We start from the raw sequence: 9,549 nt of genomic DNA, 5'->3' as shown, positions 1-9,549 counted from the left end.
CTCCAGTCCTCTCCTAGCCCAGGGGGCCACCAAAACTCACCCAAAACCCACCCTGGGGCCACCAAAACGCACCCAAAACCCACCCTGGGGCCACCAAAACTCACCCAAAACCCCTGGGGCCACCAAAACGCACCCAAAACCCGCCCTGGGGCCACCAAAACTCACCCAAACCCGCCCTGGGGCCACCAAAACCCACCCAAAACCCACCCTGGGGCCACCAAAACGCCCCCGGGAGCACCTGGGAAGGCGCAGGGCTGGGATCCTGGTGGATCCTGGCGAGGAGGGCGATGCCAACCCCCGAGTGGCCAGGGCACCCCGAGGCAAGCGGGGCACCCGCTGGGGCTGGCGGTGCCCGAGGTAGGAGCGGCCCCAGGACACGACATGCAGGGAAATGGGGAGGGGGACCCCCCAGAATTGAGGAGGGGGCTCTTCCAGTTCATCCAGCCGGGACAAGCAGCAGCAGCAGCGCCCGCAGGGGCTCGTCCTGGTGGCCACAGCTGGATGGTGGCAACTGGGAAGTCTCCGCACCCCTCAGCTGGGTTGGCACCGTCCCCATGCCAGGGATTTGGGGGGCCCTTGATGCCCTGGTGGCAAGGTGGGTGTGACCAGGACTAGCCAGGGTGGGGCTCCTCTGGTGGGTTTCTGGTGGCCACAGCAATGGGAGAAGCGCTGGGAAGTCTCTGCACCCCTCAGCCAGGCTGGCACCGTCCTTTGGGGGTCCCTGGCACCCTGGCACTGGTGGCAATGGGGATGTGGCCTCCAAAAGTCTGGAGTGGGGCTCCTCCAGGGGGGGTTCTGGTGGCCACAGCCAGATGGTGGCAACTGGGAAGTCTCAGGTGGCCACAGCGATGGAGAAGCGCTGGGAAGTCTCTGCCAGGGAACGTTCCAGCACTCCTCAGCCAGGCTGGCACCGTCCTTTGGGGGTCCCTGGCACCCTGGCACGGTGGCAATGGGGCTGTGGCCACGCCCAGCCCGGGCTGGGCCGCCCCAGGGCTCTGGGGTCAGTAGAAGTGCTTGCGGCTCTGCTCCTGCCACTTGTTGTAGAGGATGATGCCGATGACGATGGCGAAGAAGGCGAGGGCCACCAGCGAGAAGAAGACGATGAGGAACAGGGCCAGGCCGCTCATGGGCTCCAGCGGCGCCTCCACTGCAGGACACAGGGGTTTGGGGTGGGATTTAGGGTGGGATTTGGGGTTTGGGGTGGGATTTAGGGTGGATTTGGGGTTTGGGGTGGGATTTAGGGTGGGATTTGGGGGTGGGATTTGGGGTGATTTGGGGTTTGGGGTGGGATTTAGGATGGGATTTGGGGTGGGTTTGGGGGTTTGGGGTTTTGGGATTTAGGATGTATTTGGGGTTTGGGGTGGGATTTAGGGTGGGATTTGGGGTTTGGGGTGGGATTTAGGGTGGGATTTGGGGTTTGGGGTGGGATTTAGGGTGGGATTTGGGGTTTGGGGTGGGATTTGGGGGGATTTGGGGTTTGGGGTGGGATTTAGGATGTATTTGGGGTTTGGGTTGGGATTTAGGGTGGGATTTGGGGTTTGGGGTGGGATTTAGGGTGGGATTTGGGGGTTGGTGGGGGGTGGGATTTGGTTTTGTTAGGATGTATTTGGGGTTTGGGGTGGGATTTAGGGTGGAATTTGTGGGATTTGGGGTGGGATTTGGGGTGGGATTTGGGGTTTGGGGTGGGATGGATGGGATTTGGGGTTTGGGATGGGATTTAGGGTGGGATTTGGGGTGGGATTTGGGGTGGGATTTGGGGTTTGGGGTGGGATTTAGGGTGGGATTTGGGATGGGATTTGGGATGGGATTTGGGGTTTGGGGTGGGATTTAGGATGGGATTTGGGGTTTGGGGTGGGATTTAGGATGGGATTTGGGATGGGATTTGGGATGGGATTTGGGATGGGATTTGGGGTTTGGGGTGGGATTTAGGATGGGATTTGGGGTTTAGGGATGAGGAACAGGGCCAGGTCGCTCATGGGCTCCAGCTGTGCCTCCACTGCAGGACACAGGGATTTGGGGTTTTGGGGATTTGGGATTTTGGGGGTTTGGGATTTGGGGACAGGAGTTTGGGGTTTGGGGATGAGGAACAGGGTCAGGCCGCTCATGGGCTCCAGCGGCGCCTCCACTGCGGGACACAGGGGTTTGGGGTTTTGAGAGTTTGAGAATTTCAGATGGGATTTTGGGATAGGAGTGTGGGATTTTGGGATGGGATCCAAACTCCCATATGGAAGTCTGGGATTTTGGGATGGGAGTCTGGGATTTTGGGACAGTGGTATTTCGGGATGGGATGGGATTTTGGGATGGGATTTGGGATTTAGGATGGGATTTTAGATTTTTGGGATGGGATTTTGAGACGGGACATTCCCCAAACCCCACTCACTTCCCGGCAGCCTCAGGTTGTCCACCACGGGCAGGAAAACCTCCCGATCCCGTTTTTCCTCCTCCGGCGTCCGCTCCACCGTCAGCTGGTACAGCTTCAGCGAGATGATGTCGTGGTTGTCTGCAAGAAAAACCCCAAATCCGCTCAAGAACTCCACCCAAACCCCCTAAATCCCCTTGGGAACCCCCCCTGGTCCCCCAGGCCGTACCTGAGAGGTCCCCAGTGACCGAGGATGTCCCAAAGTAGTAGCCCCGGGGCAGGCGCACGCCGGGCACGTCGATGCAGTCCCGCCACTCGTGCTTGCCGTCGATGTCGATCAGCACCTGCCAGGGAACCACCTGAGCCTCTCCCTGCGCTCAAAACTGCCTTAAAAGCTAAAGCTGGGTTTAAAATTTAGGTTTAAACTGCCTTAAAAGCTAAAGCTGGGTTTAAAATTTAGGTTTAAACTGCCTCTAAAAGCTAAAGCTGGGTTTAAAATTTAGGTTTAGACTCAGAGCACGTTGAGGATCTGAGGTTAAAGTCGGAGGATTTGAAGGGTTTTGTGTTGGGAGCTGCTGCTGCTCAAGGGGATGCTGCGTAGGAGAGGAAGGCGTGGGAAAAAAATTCCCAAATCCTCTTGGGAATCCCACCTGGAACGCTCAAATCCCACCTGGAACCCCCAAATCCACTCAGGAACCCCAAATCCACTGGGGAACCCCACCTGGAACCCTCAAACCCGCCCAGATCCCACCTGGAACCCCCAAATCCACTCAGGAACCCCAAATCCACTCTGGAATCCCACCTGGAACGCTCAAATCCCACCTGGAACCCCCAAATCCACTGGGGAACCCCACCTGGAACCCCCCAATCCACTCAGGAACCCCAAATCCACTGGGGAACCCCACCTGGAACCTCCAAACCCACCCAGATCCCACCTGGAACCTCCAAATCCACTCAGGAACCCCAAATCCACTCTGGAATCCCACCTGGAACGCTCAAATCCCACCTGGAACCCCCAAATCCCAGGAACCCCACCTGGAACCCCCCAATCCACTCAGGAACCCCAAATCCACTGGGGAACCCCACCTGGAATGCTCAAATCCCACCTGGAACCCCCAAATCCACTGGGGAACCCCACCTGGAACCCTCAAACCCACCCAGATCCCACCTGGAACCCCCCAATCCACTCAGGAACCCCAAATCCACTGGGGAACCCCACCTGGAACGCTCAAACCCGCCCAGATCCCACCTGGAGCCCCCCAAATCCACGCGGAGCCCCCGCACTGACCGTGAGGCGCCTCTTGACGTAGCGGATGACCAGGAAGGTGTCGTGGTGCAGGTTGCGCACCATGGCCGTGCAGCCGCCCAGCTCGGTGGGGCGCCCGTCGCTGTCGTGGTCGTAGGTCAGCGAGCCGTTGTTCACCATGGCCGAGATGTAGGGGAACACGCGCTGCCCGGGGCGGAGAAAACGGGATTGGGATCCTGGAGGAGGTTTGGGATCGCGGGGAGAGGCCGGGAGGGGCGGTGGGGCGGGGATGGAGTTGTTTGGTGGAAGAGCAGAGTGATCCCAAAGTCCTTCAAGCAATGTGGGAATGATCCCAAAGGCCTTCACCCCCAGGGATCTGCTCAACACGACAATGATCCCAAAGTTCTCCAACTAACATGGGAATGATCCCAAAGTCCTTCACCCCACAGAGATCTGCTCAACACAACACAGAGTGATCCCAAAGTTCTTCAACACCCCAAGACCTCACAGGGTCTGCTCAACACCAATGATCCCAAAGTTCTCCAAGTGGAAGGGAAGACCAAAGTCCTGCACCCCAAAGTTCTCAACAACACAGCAATGATCCCCAAGTCCTTCACCCCACAGGAGTGAGCTCAGTGGAAGAGCAGAGCAATCCCAAAGTTCTCCAACCACGACCCCAAAGCCTTCCATGATCCCAAAGTCCTTCCATGATCCCAAAGTCCTCCAACCAACACAGGAATGATCCCCAAGTCCTTCACCCCACGGGAGTCAGCTTGGTGGAAGACTCCACCAAGAGTGACCCCAAAGTTCTCCAATCACAATCCCAAAGTGCTTCACCCACAAAGATCTGCTCAAAACAACACTGGAATGACCCCAAAGTTCTCCAACCTACATTGGAATGATCCCAAAGTTCTCCAACTAACATGGGGACAATCCCAAAGTCCTTCACCCCACAGGAATCAGCTCAGTGCAAGACTAGAGTGATGCCAGAGTTTTCCAACTGTAATCCCATAGTCCTACAACCAACACAGGAATGATCCCAAAGTCTTTCACTCCACAGAGATGTGCTCAAAACAACACTGGAATGACCCCAAAGTTCTCCAACCTACACTGGAACGATCCCAAAATCCTTCACCCCACAGGTGTCAGCTCAGTGCAAGACCAGGGTGATCCCAAAGTTCTCCAACCGCGACCCCAAAGTCCTTCAAGCAATGTGGGAATGATCCCAAAGTCCTCCAACCAACACTGGAATGATCCCAAACTCCTTCCTCCCAAATAATCTGCTCCAGAAGACACCAGCACCATCCTGCTCCATCCTCATGGATCCCAAACCCCAAAAATCTCCTCAAAAGCCACCGGGATGACCCAAAGTCCATCCCTCAGGATCGTCTCCCACCGATCCGGCACCGAGCCCCATCTCCATCTCCATGCAGCCTCTCCCGGCTCCCACAGGGGCTCCAGGAGCTCCAGGTGGGACAGCAGGAGGCAGTACCTGGTTTCCAGGGCTGTACCTCCTCTTCTGAGCCTGCCCTCCAGGATTAGCACAAAGCAAGAGAGAGCAACACGGTCACAGAGTCCAGCAGGGCCCAAAACCACGGAAAATTTGCTTTGTCTCTTTTTTTGGAGCTCTTTTTGTCCTTTTTGGAGCTCTTTATGACCTTCTAGAGGTCTTTTTGTCCTTCTGGAACTCTTTCTGACCTTTTTGGAGCTCTTTTAGTCTTTCTGGAGCTCTGTTTGATCTTTTGGAACTCTTTCTGATCTTTTGGAGTTTCACCGTTTTGGAGCTCTTTCTGACCTTTTTGGAACTTTTTTTTTTGGTCTTTGGAGCTCTTTTTGACCTTTTAGATCTCTTTTTGTCCTTTTTTTGGAGCTCTTTATGATCTTTGGAGCTCTTTATTATCTTTGGAGCTCTTTCTGATCTTTTGGAGCTCTTTCTGATCTTTTGGAGCTCTTTCTGATCTTTTGGAGCTCTTTTTGTCCTTCTCAAGCTCTTTTTGACCTTTTTTTTTGGGAGATCTTTTTGATTTTTTGGAGCTCAGCTCGAAAATCCTCTCCCAATTTCCCTGACAAAATAAAAGTGGAAAAGGAATGGGAGGAGGAGGAGGAGGAAAGGAGCTCAGAGGACGAAGAGATGCGTGTGACACTGGTGGCTCTCACCTCCTGCTGCTTCTCCTCGTTGGGATACGTGTCCACGAACACTCCTAGTCCCAGGAAGTTGTCCTTGCTCCCAAAAACAGGTCCTGGAATGGGAGAAGAAACGTCGGGATAAGGCTGGGAAGCTCGGGGAAGAAGTTTGTCACTTGTCTGGGGAAGTCCTCAAGCCCCAAGGACCACCCAGTCCCATCCATGTGGATGTTTTCCATGAGTCCAGGTTGCTCCAAGCCCTGTCCAAGGTGTCCCAGGTGTCCCCAAAGCCTTCTCCAAGTGCCCCAGGTGTCCCCAAATCCTATCCAACGTGTCCCAGGTGTCCTCAAACCCTCTCCAAAGTGTCCCCAAGACCTGTCCAAGGTGTCCCCCCAATTCCAGGTTGCTCCAAACCCTGTCCCAGGTGTCCCCAAACCCTTCTCCAAGGTGTCCCAGGTGTCCCCAAAGCCCTATCCAAGATGTCCAAGGTGTCCCCCAAGTCCAGGTTGCTCCAAACCCTTCTCCAAGGTGTCCCAGGTGTCCCCAAACCCTGTTCCAAGGCATCCAAGGTGTCCCTAAGACTTGTCCAAGGTGTCCCCTCAATTCCAGGTTGCTCCAAACCCTCTCTAAGGTGTCCCCAGACCCTCTCCAAGGTGTCCCAGGTGTCCCCAAACCCTTCTCCAAGGTGTCCCAGGTGTCCCCAAACCCTCTCCAAGGTGTCCAAGGTGTCCCCAGACCCTCTCCAAGGTGTCCAAGGTGTCCCCAAACCCTCTCCAAGGTGTCCCAGGTGTCCCCAAACCCCTCTCCAAGGCCAGGTGCCCAAACCCCTCCAGGTGTCCCCCTCTCCAAGGTGTCCAGGTGTCCCCAAACCCTCTCCAAGGTGTCCCAGGTGTCCCCAGACCCTCTCCCAAGGTGTCCCAGGTGTCCCAAACCCTCCAAGGTGTCCTGTCCCATTACCCCTCAGTTCCCAGGTGTCCCCAACCCCCCAAGGTGTCCCAGGTGTCCCCAAACCCTCTCCAAGGTGTCCCAGGTGTCCCCAAACCCTCTCCAAGGTGTCCCAGGTGTCCCCAAACCCTCTCCAAGGTGTCCAAGGTGTCCCAGACCCTTCTCAAGTTCTCCAAGGTGTCCCAGGTGTCCCCAAACCCTCTCCAAGGTGTCCCAGGTGTCCCCAAACCCTCTCAAGGTGTCCCAGGTGTCCCCAAACCCTCTCCAAGGTGTCCCAGGTGTCCCCAAACCCTCTCCAAGGTGTCCCAGGTGTCCCCAAACCCTCTCCAAGGTGTCCCAGGTGTCCCCAAACCCTCTCCAAGGTGTCCCAGGTGTCCCCAAACCCCTCTCCAAGGTGTCCAAGGTGTCCCCAGACCCTCTCCAAGGTGTCCCAGGTGTCCCCAAACCCTCTCCAAGGTGTCCCAGGTGTCCCAAACCCTCCCAAGGTGTCCCAGGTGTCCCCAAACCCCTCTCCAAGGTGTCCAAGGTGTCCCCAAACCCTTCTCCAAGGTGTCCCAGGTGTCCCCAGACCCTCTCCAAGGTGTCCCAGGTGTCCCCAAACCCTCTCCAAGGTGTCCCAGGTGTCCCCAGACCCTCTCCAAGGTGTCCCAGGTGTCCCCAAACCCTCTCCAAGGTGTCCCAGGTGTCCCCAAGCCCTCTCCAACGTGTCCAAGGTGTCCCCAAACCCCTCTCCAAGGTGTCCAAGGTGTCCCCAAACCCTCTCCAAGGTGTCCCAGGTGTCCCCAGACCCTTCTCCAAGGTGTCCCAGGTGTCCCCAAGCCCTTTTCCCAAGGCAGGGACGGTGTTTACCCGGCTGCATCCTGTCCTTGGTGTACCAGATGGCGAATCCATCCCCGTTGAGGTTCTTCTTGCCTTGCCCGTGGATCTTGAAGTGCACCTGCATCTCCCAGTCCCGCAGGTAACAGGGCTGGCAGAGAGGAGGAAAAGCGGGAAATTCGGGAATTCCTCACTCCTTAATTCCACACCCACCTTCCCCTGGGCTCCCTTCACCCAATCCTGCATGATTCATCCCAAAAAAACATCGTTAATCCCAAAAAACATCATTAATCCTTGGTTGTCACCCAAGGGTTGAACACCGAGGGAGCGACCAGGAAGGCAGCAGGAAAACCTCATGAGCAGCTGCTAATTGCAGTTATTAATTAGCTGCCAATTAATTCCATGCTCTGAGGGAGTCCCGGTGGTTTTTTGGGAGCTGGAATTCCAAGGAAAAATCCGATTCCTGCTTTGGGAATCCCATTCCCACTTTGGGAATCCCTCTCCTAACCCTGCCGTGGTCCCGATCCTGATCCCAATCCTGACTCTCTCCTGCCCCAATCCCAATGCCAACCCTCTCCTTCTCCCTCTCCTAACCCTGCCCCAGTCCCAGGCTTCATCCCAGTCTTGATCCCGACTCGCTCCTGCCCTGATCCCAATCCCAATCCCGACTCTCTTCCCCATCCTATGGATCCGTTCCCATTGATCCCATGGATCCCATCCCATGGATCTCATCCCAAGCCATGGATCCCATTCTATCCCATGGATCCCATCCCATGGATCCCATTCTATCCCATGGGTCCCATCCCACCCCATCCCAACCCATGGATCCCATCCCATGGATCCCAACCCATGGATCCCGCCCCATGGATCCCATCCCATGGATCCCGCCCCATGGATCCCATCCCATGGATCCCATCCCGCCCCATGGATCCCATCCCGGTCCCCTCCTCTCCCGTCCCTCTCCCGCTCACCACTCGGTTCCACACGGCTCCCTGCTTGCTCTGCACGTCGGGGGTGAGGCGGATGAACTGGGTCATGACCATGGCGTTGCCCAGCAGGTCCCAGAGCCCCGAGCTGGCCGAGCCCACACCTGCGGCCCACACGAACCGTCGGTACCGGTCACCGGCGCCGGCCACCGGGCACCGGGCACCGTCCGCCGGCACCGCCCGCCCTCCCCGCTCACCCTGGTACGGCTTGGACAGCGAGTGCTCGCGTTTGAGGTGCTCCTCGGTCTGCTCGGCCGCCGTCCCGCCGAGTCCCAGCAGCACGGCCAGCAGGGCCAGCCCGGCCCGCCACCGGCCCGCCGCCGCCATCTTCCCCCGCCGCGCCGCGGCCCGCCCCGCGCGCCCATTGGCTGGCACGCACCGCTGTCCCCGCCCATTAGGGGAAGCCCAATGATGATTGGTCAGGTGAGCTGTCTGTCAGATGGCGGTGCGAGGGGGGCGACGGGTAATATAGTTCCGACGCCTGGTGATGGCAGCCGCCATTGAGCGGGGTGACCTCCCTTCTCCCGGGTCCTAGTGCCACCCCGGGCCGAGTGACGTCACACGGGGCGTGTCCTTGTGCCCCCAGCAGTGTGACTCCCTCAGCGTGGGCGTGGTCCGCCACGTGACGTCACCGCGTGATTGCCCCCAGGATCGCTTCTCCTGTTGCGGGATGTGACGTCACATCAAAGGCGTCACCGAGGAGGTGTGGCCAGACGAGTAAGCAGGGGCGTGGTCCTGTGTGTGACGTCACAGCTGAGGGGCGTATCTCTTTAAGAGTTTCGCTACACCCCGTGGGGAGGGGCGTGTTTCTGAGTGACGTCACCACTGAGGGCGTGGCCTTTTGCTTCTGGGCGTGGCCAGAGTGTCCCTCCGCCTGCTGAGTCCTGTTCCGTGCGTGACGTAACCGCTGAGGGCGTGGCCAGGGCGTCCTTCCCCTTCTCTGGGCGGTGTTCCATGTATGACGTCACCATGGGAGTGACCTCATTGAACCATCCAGGGCGTGCCTGTATGACGTCACCATAGGGGGGGCGTGCCCAACCGGCCGCCATTCCCCGAGGGGGCGTGCACACAAT

At 57.6% G+C, this 9,549-nt stretch overlaps 1 protein-coding gene across 2 annotated transcripts; it reads right to left on the bottom strand.

Moving 5' to 3' along the window:
* Positions 1-125: 125 nt before the first annotated feature.
* LMAN2L (lectin, mannose binding 2 like) lies at positions 126-8,813 on the bottom strand. Of its 2 annotated transcripts, XM_030964183.1 has the most exons (9): positions 8,674-8,813; positions 8,462-8,580; positions 7,524-7,641; positions 5,763-5,845; positions 5,098-5,130; positions 3,648-3,809; positions 2,589-2,703; positions 2,381-2,500; positions 126-1,147 (listed from the first exon to the last, which is right to left on the bottom strand). In XM_030964183.1, exons 1-9 carry the CDS (start codon positions 8,801-8,803, stop codon positions 1,002-1,004), a joined length of 1,026 nt encoding a protein of 341 aa, XP_030820043.1. In that variant the 5' UTR covers positions 8,804-8,813; the 3' UTR covers positions 126-1,001. The 2 variants fall into 2 exon arrangements, with proteins under 2 accessions (XP_030820043.1, XP_030820044.1); XM_030964184.1 differs by lacking the exon at positions 5,098-5,130 and having other exon boundaries at positions 145-1,147.
* Between the last annotated feature and the right edge of the window lie 736 nt (positions 8,814-9,549).

The sequence above is a fragment of the Camarhynchus parvulus genome, chromosome 22 (assembly GCF_901933205.1).
Source record: "Camarhynchus parvulus chromosome 22, STF_HiC, whole genome shotgun sequence".
Lineage (NCBI taxonomy): Eukaryota > Metazoa > Chordata > Aves > Passeriformes > Thraupidae > Camarhynchus > Camarhynchus parvulus.
The sequence above is the reverse complement of the archived record's forward strand: the minus strand, read 5'-3'. Positions and strand labels throughout refer to the sequence as shown.

Coding starts and splice junctions, on each gene's coding strand:
- LMAN2L (XM_030964183.1), bottom strand. CDS start 8,803: ATGGCGGCGGCGGGCCGGTGGCGGGCCGGGCTGGCCCTGCTGGCCGTG. Junction 8,581..8,673: donor GCTGTCCAAGCCGTACCAGG/GTGAGCGGGGAG, acceptor TGTGGGCCGCAG/GTGTGGGCTCGGCCAGCTCG. Junction 5,131..5,762: donor ACGAGGAGAAGCAGCAGGAG/GTGAGAGCCACC, acceptor CCTGGAGGGCAG/GCTCAGAAGAGGAGGTACAG.